General features: G+C 41.3%; 2 protein-coding genes across 3 annotated transcripts in view; one reads left to right on the forward strand and one right to left on the reverse strand.

The window, feature by feature from the left end:
* Positions 1-35: 35 nt before the first annotated feature.
* LOC116617928 lies at positions 36-6,453 on the forward strand. The gene is made up of 2 exons (XM_032381143.1): positions 36-972; positions 4,558-6,453. The coding sequence occupies exons 1-2, from the start codon at positions 619-621 to the stop codon at positions 4,735-4,737; spliced, it is 534 nt and encodes a 177-aa protein (XP_032237034.1). The 5' UTR covers positions 36-618; the 3' UTR covers positions 4,738-6,453.
* The window catches only part of LOC116617923 (slowpoke-binding protein), a 55,950-nt gene continuing 47,218 nt past the window's right edge, over positions 6,350-15,081 (reverse strand). For both annotated transcript variants that reach the window (XM_032381138.2, XM_032381137.2), the window contains exons 11-15: positions 10,952-11,005; positions 10,612-10,680; positions 10,412-10,479; positions 9,867-9,944; positions 6,350-7,330 (exon numbers count right to left, since the gene is read on the reverse strand). In XM_032381138.2, coding sequence (XP_032237029.1) covers positions 7,060-7,330; positions 9,867-9,944; positions 10,412-10,479; positions 10,612-10,680; positions 10,952-11,005 — 540 coding nt within the window. In that variant the 3' untranslated portion in view covers positions 6,350-7,059. The remainder of the gene's footprint in view (positions 7,331-9,866; positions 9,945-10,411; positions 10,480-10,611; positions 10,681-10,951; positions 11,006-15,081) is intronic.

Consider the following 15,081-nt stretch of genomic DNA (forward strand, 5'->3'; position numbering starts at 1 on the left):
AATGACGACACAAATGCAAAACGTAACGTCTTAAAATACTTCACCGTCTGACGAATGTCAGACGGTGAAGAATGGCAAACAAAGCACTCACATAAGGCAAGCAAACCCAAATTACTGTACATTTCTACTTTAATCGGACAAAATTTTGTTCTCTCCCTTAAAGGCGCGACAGTGTTTTTTTTAATCACCTAAACGGCATTCAGAACTCACGGGGATCCAAACGATATTGTAATAGCAAGAGTAGCAGCTGTTTCTTAAGTGGACCAAATGAAAAAAATATTTTCTAAGTGCGTTGAAAAACGTCAATAGAAAGGTGTCGGCTTTTCACTCAAGAAAATGAGAAGACGCGGACTACGAATTGTTTTCTCTTAAATACATTTCACATAAATCTTGTGATTGGCTCAAACGCGCCGAGACAGTCAGACGGAAGTTTGACAGCTCGATAGGAGGCTCGCCGTGAATTGAGAAGAAAGAGATCGAGAAAAATTCTTTTAAATTCCGCAAGGCATAAATAGACATTAGGTCAATCTTGTGATCTTTGCGATATTCTCAAATTGCCGATGTTGGGCGAGATATCATGAAGAAGATGAATTATTGGAATGCGATTTCTTAACAGTGATGCGTGTTTGGCAGTATATTTCATCTACTGAATCCTGTTTGATTCTATTGCTAATTTCGGTTGTCTACGGTGGAAAACACTGGAAAGAAAGAATCCCCATCCAGAACACAACACAAAACAAGAATATAACAGGAATTGGTGGATTGAGAAATGGTTATGGTGCCACTAGTGATAAACTTGGTAAATGGAACTTTACGGTGGCCCAAAGTGCGCTAAATAACAAAACACTGAATTTTACGAAGAGAGAATTCGGCTCAAATGGACCCGCCGTCACGATAACAACACCGCCGAAGAAAGCGTGCATCAATGAATGCAACACTTTCGTTGGTAGCTGGTCGCAGTTCTACTTAAAGGTAAACGTGTCATTAGCTCAGTAGTGTGTCGAGAATTAAAGCCATGGGGCTCCAGCGATAAAAATCTTTCTATGGCACAATATCTCATTTATTTATCGTCTAATCACCCCCTAGGGTCAAGACGAGCTAGGGTTTAGCTCGCTAAAAAGCACAGCAATTTTTAATCAAGATGTTAATATGAAACCGTGAATATCACTTAAAAATTATCGTAATTGAATTCTCGCATTAAACTATAAGACCACTGATTTTTACTTATCACAAAATCCCGTCAAAGTGGTCATAAAGCCTGACTGTTTTCAAGATAAAAATAATCCGCGTATTATGGATGTCGGAAAGAAGAAGTAGAACTCATTTTACGGTATATCCTGTATTTTATAAATCACTTTTTTTCTTGTCATCGACTCCTTCCTGATAAAACAATTTTATTGTTCAGGGATGGATCTAAGCCTAAAAATGACTGATTCCAAATTGTCACGGACTAATCAAGGGATTGGGATGTATAGTCTAGTATATGTATAGTCTAGTATATGTTTATTCAAATAATAAATTCAAGTTTAAGTTTCACAGGTGCTGTAGCAAACTTATGGTTATTTAAAACTGACTTCATTCATCGATTAGTCAGATAATTAATACACTATTCTTATCTACCTCAACCAAATTTGTGTTCTTGAAAGTGTGGCGAGGCAAGTATCAATTATTCGTTTCGAATACCCCTTGGCAATATCCAAATGGTGTGATAACAATATATAAAAAACAAACTCCCTCGCATTGTAATGTAACTCGTGCCACAGACATAACTCGTATCAATAATTGACTCCATGACCTCTCGATCCTAAGCAGTTTTACGGTGCGTTATCTCATCTAGTTGCTGATCTATTGGCACTTCTCCTCTTTGCATGTTTCTCCTGGGTTCATCCATTAGAGGCACCGAAAATTCGTGTACTGGTCAATTTTGCTATTGTGGTATTGTACGCTAATGTAGAAAGTACAAGAGGTGATTTTACCAGCCTATTTACCTTACTCGAATAACGGCGGAAAATCTTCACAAATAAAACACAGGGCAAAAAATATGGCATTAATATACTTAGCATACACTGCCCAGGGTTCATAGCCGTAGCGGGCCTCGAATTATTGAGGGGCACGGGGGCACGATACAGAAACATTTAGAAAGCAATGGGGGCACAGTCACGCCCCAGTTGGTCATTTCCTTATAATTTTTGAAAATATTGTGGAGTCGGGGGGGGGGGGGGGGGGTGCTCCCAGTGCCCCACCCCCACCCCCCACCCCCACCCCCTGGTGTTTCACTAACGAAGGCGACCACTTTCCATTGTCATAGACAATTCGAAAGAGCTATTGCAGGTCGCCACACTTTCACCATTAATTCCTACTTTTCGGGATCTGAATTCGATCAAATTCTACACCATAATCAAAAGGTCCTCCTTTCGTCAGACAAGCTCTCCACGAGAAACGTCTGGATTTTGTGAAGCCATGCTTCGATTTTCAAGATTTCGGTTCGAGAGATGTGTACGAGAGATCACACACTACAGGCGAAGAGAGGCCTTCTTTCTCACGGGTACTATCCGGATTTTATTGTCAACTGATTCCAAACTGATTTACACGTTATAGCAACCAATCAAAACTGAGCTTTAGTGTTCCGGGTGGGTCGTAGCCAATCGGTGAAGAGCTTGGGTGGTGTGAGCATAATTTTTATACACGCGCAAAATTTCTAAATGTGTCCCCTCCTCCAAACTAGATTTATCACTCACCATCAGAAACAAAATTTCCCGTGGGGGGACCGGAAATGCCGTCTTAGCGCTAAATAACAGCGAACAACCCAGGAAGCAGGAATAATAGCGGTTTAAATAACAGAACAGATGGATGTTTTTTTATTGAACGTTCTAAAATTCAAATCTACAAAAAAACAAAAACATTTTTCTGGGATTTAGAGTGATTTACTGGAATCAGTTGAATACGTCTGGACCCACCCCTGTTGTTAATGGAGGTCCATTTATTAGCAAAAGGCGCGAAATTATCGGTTCGCAGGTTTAAATCGACTTTTTACGATCGCAAGATTTTCGATGATTTTTAGAATTGGATGGAATCTAATTACGATTCGTAGGTGTCTAACCACGGGCTATAACATTATTTGACTCCAAAATGTGGTCTAATGTGTTGTTAGTGTCGACACCAAGCGGCGCCCTTTTGTCACTGGGAGTCGACTTACTCATTTCCCAGGCGTCGGCGGTTACAACGCATAGGGGCAGAGGAGCGAAAATATAATCTGTTTAGGTATGAATACGTGCTTTACTCAACACTAACAATATCAGACATCATTTTGGAGTCAAATTATCCAATACCCCATGGTCTAATATACAGTATTCACACATTGACGCCTCAACCCACAACAAAAAAACAATTCATAAATGAAAAATAAACGCAATGAGATACTCAGGCATCAGTCTAAGGGATAAATGGCATTGAAGGATGCATCCGACCAAGGGGATAGCGACTTCTCTTCAGCCAAACAATAGCTCAGATTCTTAGATAAAGTTAAAATCGAATCAGGAAAAACAGCAGAATTGACCCTCTTAGCAAAATACAACACAAGAAAGAGATCAGCGAACACGACTGGAGACACAAATAGATACCTTCATTCTGATCCTCCAGGTCCATTTCCGTGTCTACTCTGTATGGCTTTTGAAACCATCTTGCTGCCATATCAGATTGCAAAGCATTCTGGGAGATCCACGAAAAAGTTCACGGGCAGAGGGCCAATCAGCACGCCTGTCTCACAATTAGACAGTTTTCACCTCAAAGCCAAACAATTCAATTTAAGGTCATAAAGACCAAGAAAATTTAGCTTTTCTCATCAGGGAAAGGCAAACAAGAAAAAAGGCACATAATAATAAGAATAACTTCTTAATCACGTTTCACGAGAAGAGTTAAATCACGTTTCACGGACGTCGAAATGGACGATTTCATGTTTCTCGACAGTGAAAAATGGCCAAATCTCGTTTCACGAAAAAACCCTTTACCACCCTTCAACTTGCGCTCGCATTAGCACAGCGACAAGGGATAAAATGGGACCGCAAAGCACTGTTTAAAAGCTAGGATACCGCTGACTAGGTGCAGCGGTGTTTGACTTTGACGGGCTGTATAATAAAACTCAAAATGAGGGGGGGGGGGGTTCTGTTTTTAGTCTGTTTTTTTTGTTAATTTAACTCAAATATAGCCAGGAGTCAATGTGAACTTTTCCACATCCTTAATTCTATACCTGCCAATGACAGACTTTTTGTTAGCCGAAAGAACTTTGAGGCAAATGTTGACGGCTGCTATTTTTCAAATCTCTTGCCTGTCTGAAATTAGATCCCATGATACACCGCGGGTTAAGACACACATCCGCGCGAAAACAAAAGTGCAACCTTTTTTAAAATAGGTGTATACCCCTTATAAATATACCCCTAATAACCTTCTGTAAAAATCTTTTCACGAATCAGCGCGTGGTAAAAATAACATTCTGTTTGTGGTTGGCTGTTTGTAACATTCTACTTAAGGCGACTGGAACTAAATTGTTCATTTGCACAGATCGGCGGATGGCTGATGCTTGGTATCGTGTTGTGCGGCGTCATGGCACTTGGCGTCACCCATTATCTGGGCATGCGCAAGGCAAAGCGCGGGAACGCACCGCGCAGGCGCAACGTCCACCTGTCCCAGATCATCTGGGCCGAGGCCCGGTCAAGGTCAAGACTAGCCCGATGGGTGTAGCTGTGTCACGTGATGACTCTGACGGGTCTGAGGACAGATCGTGATTATATACGTTTTTTTGATACGATCACGTGACAGTCTAGGCGCGCGCCCCCGTAGCTGCCAAAAGTGAGTCATTCCCAATCAGGTACAAGTCTCTGGGATAATCAATTTTTTCACCAACAGAATCTGTTGGTTCCGGTTTTACTGCGCATGTCCAAACAAAATAGCGACCGGGAAGAGGAGAGTTGATCTGATCTATTTAATTCACGCTTCGTAAATTAAAAAAAGTCTAAGTTTTTACGCTGAAAGAAATTCAATACCAGATTTTGGAGTCAGTCATCGTTGATAGAAAGGATGTTTTGGGTGTAAATATTGCCAACCGGTTACGGTAAAGCATTTCTGATTTACGATCTATTTCTGATCTATTTAATTCACGCTTCGTAAATTAAAAAAAGTCTAAGTTTTTACGCTGAAAGAAATTCAATACCAGATTTTGGAGTCAGTCATCGTTGATAGAAAGGATGTTTTGGGTGTAAATATTGCCAACCGCCTACGAGGAGAGCCTTTTTATTTGCACATGCTCACTGAAGAAAGCTCGATGGCTAATTAGGATCACCCCAAGAACTGATTATTCCAGAACCTTGTACCTTGCCGCTGGTAAAAAGTTACGTGGGCTCTGGGAACGAGATTGGGTCATTTCTTATTGAAGGACCGCTGGACCGTCAAATGATATCCTTTTTCCATAAGCTACCTATAGATGCGCAACCCCTCAGCAAATCCCGGGTACGCATGCGAGGTCTGGCGATAGACCAATAAACGTTGAGGTCAAATAACACGTGTCAAAGTGACTAAGGAGTGACGGTGTAAAGTCTGGGCATGGATCACGTGATATTACAGGGTGTGACCACCGATAACGAGACTATATGTGGTCTGACAATAGACCACCTGTGATTGCAGAAGGTCTGGATGAACCACGTGATTTCTAGAGGTCTGACAATGGACCATGTGATTTCTAGAGGTCTGACAATGAACCACGTGATTTCGGGAGGTCTGACAATGGACCACGTGATTTCTAGAGGTCTGACAATGGACCATGTGATTTCTAGAGGTCTGACAATGGACCACGTGATTTCGGGAGGTCTGACAATGGACCACGTGATTTCTAGAGGTCTGACAATGGACCACGTGATTTCTAGAGGTCTGACAATGGACCATGTGATTTCGGGAGGTCTGACAATGGACCACGTGATTTCTAGAGGTCTGACAATGGACCATGTGATTTCGGGAGGTCTGACAATGGACCACGTGATTTCTAGAGGTCTGACAATGGACCACCTGATTTCGGGAGGTCTGACAATGGACCACGTGATTGCAGGTCTGACAATGGACCACGTGATTGCAGGTCCGACAATAGACCACCTGTGATTGCAGAAGGTCTGAATGAACCACGTGATTTCGGGAGGTCTGACAATGAACCACCTGATTTCGGGAGGTCTGATCAGATAAACCAGATCAGATCTCAAACTTAGAATCCAACAATAGGCGATATGCATTGCTTGCAGGAGAAGTATTTAAACCACTGAGATAATCAGAAACAGCATTAATCAAAATTCTTGAAAAAAAATCAGCATTCTCGAAAACAAATATTTAATGATTTAATAACTAAGTGTAGTTGTTTTTGTCTTTATACCATTGCACATCTCACTCTAATTGAATTAAATACATGAATAATCATTTTTGGCATCATCATAACGTCGTCCGTTTCTAATATCGTTGTCAGGCATGCCGAACTTTAATACTTGATTTTTCTTGGCATATAAATTCATTCCGTATCAAATAATTTATAAAATGCTAGCCACCTCTACTATCTAGTGCATAACAAGCGTCATTGCCATTTATTTGTATTACTCCCGGTAATAAGAAATACGGAAGAAATCTCAACTTTACAGATTTACTTAGAGGGTTTGAAGTGTTGCTTGGATAAAGCACATTTTTGCCACAGGAAACCCATGGGAAGTGTTGAGTACGATACATGCCTGTCACCTACTTTACAAGTTCGAGGTGTTATTAGCAGTCGTATCTCATACATCCAGGTGTGGTCTTTTTACTGTAAAGCCCAATTCCAGGTTATTCGTTCCTCTGCAATATTGTTATATTTGTCCCCTACGCTAACCTCATACCCTAATACCGTATCCTACCTTGTAGCCTAGACTATGATGCCTTATTTAGACCTCGAGTCTCCAGGAGCCCTTTTCGTTTTAGTCTTGGGTGCTATTGGTGAGACGGTACTATCTAGAAGCGCTATTAGCAGACAAGAATCAGTGTCATATTAAGGCATTCTCAAATTCTTGGCGCACTTCTATCATTGGTGTCAGCCTTTTTTAGCCTCGTTCCCTGCCTGATGGAAGACAGCAGTTCTCCTCTTTCCTTCCCAGCGGCTGCTTTGGTTGGCGCATGCTCTCTGATAGCTGGAGGTACAGCCGGCGGGGGAGGTGGTGGGGAAAAGATAGAAGAACCCTTTGCAGGGGGATATGACGTCATCGCTGCGCCAACTTTGCTGAAGACCACTGAAGGGATACTGGAGTCTAGCGACTTGCGCTTTGACTTTGACCTGATACACGATAAAAACGATCTTAAAGACCTGATACATGATAAAAGCGATCTTTAACACCTGATACACGATAAAAGCGATCTTAAAGACCTGATACACGATAAAAGCGATCTTTAAGACCTGATACACGATAAAAGCGATCTTAAAGACCTGATACACGATGAAAACGATCTTTAAGACCTGATACACGATAAAAACGATCTTTAAGACCTGATACACGATAAAAACGATCTTTAAGACCTGATACACGATAAAAGCGATCTTTAAGACCTGATACACGATAAAAACGATCTTTAAAGCCACATTGTCACCAGTTCACTTCCGGTCGATTACGTAACAATCTCCGATGATTTTTAACGGAAAACGCGAAAAATATTTCAAAATATTGAAAGCAGTGTGTCTGTGTTTAATAGAACAATTCACAGATTTAGAAGCATTTAGTTTTAACAGTGATTTTTAATTTTATTTCTTTAGAGTTAAAGCTCTCAGTGCTTCGAAAAGAGTTGCGTTCCACTCCTCGTTCTGCGTACGCAGAGGGGACTCGTCGAAACCATAGAACGCAGTGGCGTACATTCATGTCATTTTGTAATTACTTCGGATTCCGTCAGGTACCAGCTTCAGTCGAGGTGTCTCTTTTGCCAGTTTCTTGCGCGCAGCATGACTCCAGACTCGGTACGCAATTATTTAAGTGGCCTTAAGCTTTTACATGTTATACTGGGAGCCGAGGTCACTCATTTTACTAGTTACGAAATTAAGATTACTCTAAAGGGTATCCAGCGCCAGGCCAAGCATGTACCGTGCGCCGCCTGTCACTCCTGCCTTGCTACAGGCCTTAGCTTCTACTTGTGATTCTTCATGTACAGAGGACGCGTTCAACGCGATGCGCGTTCAGTTTTACTTTCTTTTTATTCGCTCGTGTTTCTAACATAGTTGCGAGGTCCGTGCGCGCCTTCGATCCAGAGATCAATCTATGTCGTTGGGATATCGCAGATACCCCGTCCGATTAACTTGTGTATTTTCGAGTTACAAAGACCATTCTGTTTGGTAGGCGGGTACTTGCGCTTCCATTGTTGCGCATCCCGGGTTCACGGTTATGGCCGGTTTTTCTGTCCAGACTTATGCGCGTTCGGATTTCTGCCCCGCCTCATAGCCCCGCCTTCGCTCTGCGTGATAGCGCAAGGCGTTTGTACCCCCTCACCACAACTCATTTCGTGTCGGTACTGCGGCGACGTCTCGCATCGATAGGGGTCCCCCATGCCCATTCTTACAGAGGTCATTCGTTTCGTAGGGGTGCTACAACTTGGGCCTTTCATTTAGGGATTCCTGGTGAATTCATTCAGGTATTCGGGGATTGGGCCTCGGACGCATACAGAGGATATCTGGAATTCTCTATGCCGTGCAAACTGTCAGTGGCTGATTAGATGTGTAGTTATTTTTCAGGGCGTTAGTGCCAACATTCCTAGCCTTAGTTTGGCTGTAGTTTGGTGCGCTGAGAAGTCTACTGGTTGTTTTTAGTACAGCTTTCACCATTTTTAGTGTATTATCTTTCAATAAACTTCTCATTGTGCCAAACTCATGCCTGTGTTGTCTAGTATTTTACTGCGAGAAGGAAGGGAAGTATCATTCGACACAGACTTTGCTTTGGTAAACCTGCTGATAATCCACGTACAGTATAGCCCTAAGGAGTTGTGTAGTTTTTGAAATACTGTTTCTGATGTTAGTATTTTTATGCGAATTCGATAAGACGATAAAAATTAAGCGCGAGAATCAGTCTTCTAAGTTGGCGGCTTTTTGTTCGAATTTAACACACCAAAGACCGCCGTGAAGCCAATGACATATTTCACAATAACAGAATGAATTACACAGTCAAGAAACAACATGAAACTTCTATAAAATGGAAGCTAGGGTTGTGAAGATTCTGTTTCTGATAGTAGTTTGATGCGCATTCGATAAAGCGCAGAAAATTAAGCGCGAGAGCTTTACTGGATTGATTTCGCAGCCAAAATTACACCGAAATCGATAAAACTCATGTCTCGTATTCATTTTGGCATTATTAGCTAATTGATATTCAATGAAACGCTTTAACAGTAGGGTGGCCTTTTTTCATTAAACGGCATATCGAATATTCCAAAAATACGTTTTATATGATCTAACCAAACGTTTAACGCTATTTTTTCACCTTAAACGACGTATCTATAAAGTAAACGACCTTCAAATCGTTTATATGATATTGGACTTTATCTAAACGTGCTTCAACGGAGTTCAACGGCAAACGGCAGTAAACGTTATTTCGTTAAGTCTTCGCGTGCTGGGTCAATATATTAAATGAACTTTCCCTAACTCGGCACAGATCATGAGTGATATGATCCTATTCCTCAGTGATTCGGTACTATTCGGAAGTAACCCAGCATTAACCATGAGTGATGTGATCCTATTTGTGATTGATTCGGAACTATTCGGAAGTAACTCGGCACTGATCATCAATTATGTAATACTATTCGGACATGATAAAAATAGATGGTAAAGATTATGTAACCTGGATGATTTCTTTTCTTTCTTGGATTCTGTGTTTATGCTGGCTGCCCTCGATCGCCTTTTCAAAGACTTCCGACAACTGCGGGGGAAAAGGGAGCGGAAAATAAGCGTTATAAGAGAAAACAGAGTGGGACATAAGCAGTTTGAGAGAATAGAGGGTTGGACATATGACTATTATCCAATTCTCCTGGATTCAGTGGAAATATGATTGAATTCGTAAAATCATTCAAAATGGAATTGTCATCTGACAATTGGCATTGGAATAGGTGTTTTCCCAACAGCTTCACCATGACTATGAAAAATAAACGCTTACAGTGAAAATGTGAACTGGCAAATGGAAAACTGCAGTTCTTAGACAGGCTTATTGTATTAATTATCCATCAGAATAAACATGATAAATAAACAACTCACATGACTTATCCACATTTTCATGTATTTCAGTAGAAATACATGAAGAGACCTAGTGGATTTTTTGTTAGTCAAACTATCATTCTCCATTCGCCATTTGCACCGGCAACCTTTTTCTTGTAAAAGGTGGGTATATACCTTCTGTTATCAGATTCTTTGGTATGAAATAATTTCAACATTGCTCTAGTATTCGAGCCAAGTTTGACCTGAAAAGGAAGTAAAACATATGAGAGCCACATCTCTCCTTTCTCTAAGAAGTCTCTTTATGTCCAGGTTATATGGAGTGCAGAGGGAGTGGTATAAAAAAGACAAACAAGGATGTTGACAAGAAGTCATACCTGTCTTGCACCTTGCATTTTCTTCAGATGATTAATATCAGCATCTTTGAAAAATGCATAACTTGCTATCTAATAAAAAAAAAAAGTTAAAACCAAGGGTGCGGTAGACACATGGAGCCATTCAAACATATTTACTGCACTTAAAACCTCAACCCAGAATTAAATTTTTCACAGAGAAGGGCGTGAGCATTCCGCGAAACAGACACAAGTTTTGCCAAACTTGCGACGTGAGTGGTCACATTTTCTTCAAAGGAAGAAAACAATCCCAAAAATATGATAGACAAGACGAATTCAAGAAGGGGTTTTCTACAGGACTACACCAGAGGATTTGAAAACTTACCTCTTCCAAATACGGATATGCTCCGCTGTGATTGAAGAATATAGAATTCAGGACCTGATAAAATATGAGGAGAACAGACTGAAAAAATGAAAAGAGTAATAGAAGGCACGCGCAGTACCTTGGTGTTGTATAATAAGAATGAATGCTTTGCCTGACTTTTCACAGGGAGCCCACCTTAGTGGTTAGAATAACGTTTAAATTGTTCTTGAGCTTTGCAGTGTTGTTGATTTGAGGTTTAACCATTGGGCTTCCTAGCCAATAATAGAGCACCCAAAATGCCAGGCTTGGAAATTACAGACAAAAGGCACATAACATATAAATGTGTTTCTGCCTGGTATTGTGGGTGCTCTCTCATTTGCTAGGGAGCCCAATGTTTTATTTTTGATGCAAAAGCTGAATACTGCTGCATGCCAGTTTCCAAGAGGGTCTAAATACGAGAGGGCTTACTGTACCTCTTTGAACTAACTGTGCCCCTATGAGCTAACTGTACCTCTATGAGCTTACTGTACCTCTATGAGCTAACTGTACCTCTATGAGCTAACTGTACCTCTATGAGCTAACTGTACCTCTATGAGCTAACTGTACCTCTATAAGCTAACTGTACCTCTATGAGCTAACTGTACCTCTATGAGCTAACTGTACCTCTATGAGCTAACTGTACCTCTATGAGCTAACTGTACCTCTATAAGCTAACTGTACCACTATGAGCTAACTGTACCTCTATGAGCTAACTGTACGTCTATGCGCTAACTGTACCTCTATGAGCTAACTGTACCTCTATGAGGTAACTGTACCTCTATGAGCTAACTGTACCTTTATGAGCTAACTGTACCTCTATGAGCTAACTGTACCTCTATGAGCTAACTGTACCTCTATGAGCTAACTGTACGTCTATGCGCTAACTGTACCTCTATGAGCTAACTGTACCTCTATGAGCTAACTGTACCTCTATGAGCTAACTGTACCTCTATAAGCTAACTGTACCTCTATGAGCTAACTGTACCTCTATGAGCTAACAGTACCTCTATGAGCTAACTGTACGTCTATAAGCTAACAGTACCTTCTATGAGCTAACTGTACCTCTATGAGCTAACAGTACCTCTATGAGCTAACTGTACCTCTATGAGCTAACTGTACCTCTATGAGCTAACAGTACCTCTATGAGCTAACTGTACCTCTATGAGCTAACTGTACCTCTATGAGCTAACAGTACCTCTATGAGCTAACTGTACGTCTATAAGCTAACAGTACCTTCTATGAGCTAACTGTACCTCTATGAGCTAACTGTACCTCTATGAGGTAACTGTACCTCTATAAGCTGACTGTACCTCTATGAGCTAACTGTACCTCTATGAGGTAACTGTACCTCTATGAGCTAACTGTACCTCTATGAGCTAACTGTACCTCTATGAGGTAACTGTACCTCTATGAGCTGACTGTACCTCTATGAGCTAACTGTACCTCTATGAGGTAACTGTACCTCTATGAGCTAACTGTACCTCTATGAGGTAACTGTACCTCTATGAGCTAACTGTACCTCTATGAGGTAACAGTACCTCTATGAGCTGACTGTACCTCTATGAGCTGACTGTACCTCTATGAGGTAACTGTACCTCTATGAGCTAACTGTACCTCTATGAGCTAACTGTACCTCTATGAGCTAACTGTACCTCTATGAGCTAACAGTACCTCTATGAGGTAACTGTACCTCTATGAGCTAACTGTACCTCTATGAGCTAACTGTACCTCTATGAGCTAACTGTACCTCTATGAGGTAACAGTACCTCTATGAGGTAACTGTACCTCTATGAGCTAACTGTACCTCTATAAGCTAACTGTACCTCTATGAGCTAACTGTACCTCTATGAGCTAACTGTACCTCTATGAGCTAACTGTACCTCTATGAGCTAACTGTACCTCTATGAGCTAACTGTACCTCTATGAGGTAACTGTACCTCTATGAGCTAACTGTACCTCTATGAGGTAACTGTACCTCTATGAGGTAACTGTACCTCTATGGGCTGACTGTACCTCTATGAGCTGACTGTACCTCTATAAGCTAACAGTACCTTCTATGAGCTAACTGTACCTCTATGAGGTAACTGTACCTCTATGAGGTAACTGTACCTCTATAAGCTAACTGTACCACTATGAGCTAACTGTACCTCTATGAGCTAACTGTACGTCTATGCGCTAACTGTACCACTATGAGCTAACTGTACCTCTATGAGGTAACTGTACCTCTATGAGCTAACTGTACCTTTATGAGCTAACTGTACCTCTATGAGCTAACTGTACCTCTATGAGGTAACTGTACCTCTATGAGCTAACTGTACCTTTATGAGCTAACTGTACCTCTATGAGCTAACTGTACCTCTATGAGCTAACTGTACCTTTATGAGCTAACTGTACGTCTATGCGCTAACTGTACCTCTATGAGCTAACTGTACCTCTATAAGCTAACAGTACCTCTATGAGCTAACTGTACCTCTATGAGCTAACTGTACCTCTATGAGCTAACTGTACCTCTATAAGCTAACTGTACCTCTATGAGCTAACTGTACCTCTATGAGCTAACAGTACCTCTATGAGCTAACTGTACGTCTATAAGCTAACAGTACCTTCTATGAGCTAACTGTACCTCTATGAGCTAACAGTACCTCTATGAGCTAACTGTACCTCTATGAGCTAACTGTACCTCTATGAGCTAACAGTACCTCTATGAGCTAACTGTACCTCTATGAGCTAACTGTACCTCTATGAGCTAACAGTACCTCTATGAGCTAACTGTACGTCTATAAGCTAACAGTACCTTCTATGAGCTAACTGTACCTCTATGAGCTAACTGTACCTCTATGAGGTAACTGTACCTCTATGGGCTGACTATACCTCTATGAGCTAACTGTACCTCTATGGGCTGACTGTACCTCTATGAGGTAACTGTACCTCTATGAGGTAACTGTACCTCTATGAGGTAACTGTACCTCTATGAGGTAACTGTACCTCTATGAGCTAACTGTACCTCTATGAGGTAACTGTACCTCTATAAGCTGACTGTACCTCTATGAGCTAACTGTACCTCTATGAGGTAACTGTACCTCTATGAGCTAACTGTACCTCTATGAGCTAACTGTACCTCTATGAGGTAACTGTACCTCTATGAGCTGACTGTACCTCTATGAGCTAACTGTACCTCTATGAGGTAACTGTACCTCTATGAGCTAACTGTACCTCTATGAGGTAACTGTACCTCTATGAGCTAACTGTACCTCTATGAGGTAACAGTACCTCTATGAGCTGACTGTACCTCTATGAGCTGACTGTACCTCTATGAGGTAACTGTACCTCTATGAGCTAACTGTACCTCTATGAGCTAACTGTACCTCTATGAGCTAACTGTACCTCTATGAGCTAACAGTACCTCTATGAGGTAACTGTACCTCTATGAGCTAACTGTACCTCTATGAGCTAACTGTACCTCTATGAGCTAACTGTACCTCTATGAGGTAACAGTACCTCTATGAGGTAACTGTACCTCTATGAGCTAACTGTACCTCTATAAGCTAACTGTACCTCTATGAGCTAACTGTACCTCTATGAGCTAACTGTACCTCTATGAGCTAACTGTACCTCTATGAGCTAACTGTACCTCTATGAGCTAACTGTACCTCTATGAGGTAACTGTACCTCTATGAGCTAACTGTACCTCTATGAGGTAACTGTACCTCTATGGGCTGACTGTACCTCTATGAGCTGACTGTACCTCTATAAGCTAACAGTACCTTCTATGAGCTAACTGTACCTCTATGAGGTAACTGTACCTCTATGAGGTAACTGTACCTCTATGGGCTGACTGTACCTCTATGAGCTAACTGTACCTCTATGAGGTAACTGTACCTCTATGAGCTAACTGTACCTTTATGAGCTAACTGTACCTCTATGAGCTAACTGTACCTCTATGAGGTAACAGTACCTATATGAGCTGACTGTACCTCTATGAGCTGACTGTACCTCTATGAGGTAACTGTACCTCTATGAGCTAACTGTACCTCTATGAGCTAACTGTACCTCTATGAGCTAACTGTACCTCTATGAGGTAACTGTACCTCTATGATCTAACTGTACCTCTA

The sequence above is a fragment of the Nematostella vectensis genome, chromosome 5 (assembly GCF_932526225.1).
Source record: "Nematostella vectensis chromosome 5, jaNemVect1.1, whole genome shotgun sequence".
NCBI lineage: Eukaryota > Metazoa > Cnidaria > Anthozoa > Actiniaria > Edwardsiidae > Nematostella > Nematostella vectensis.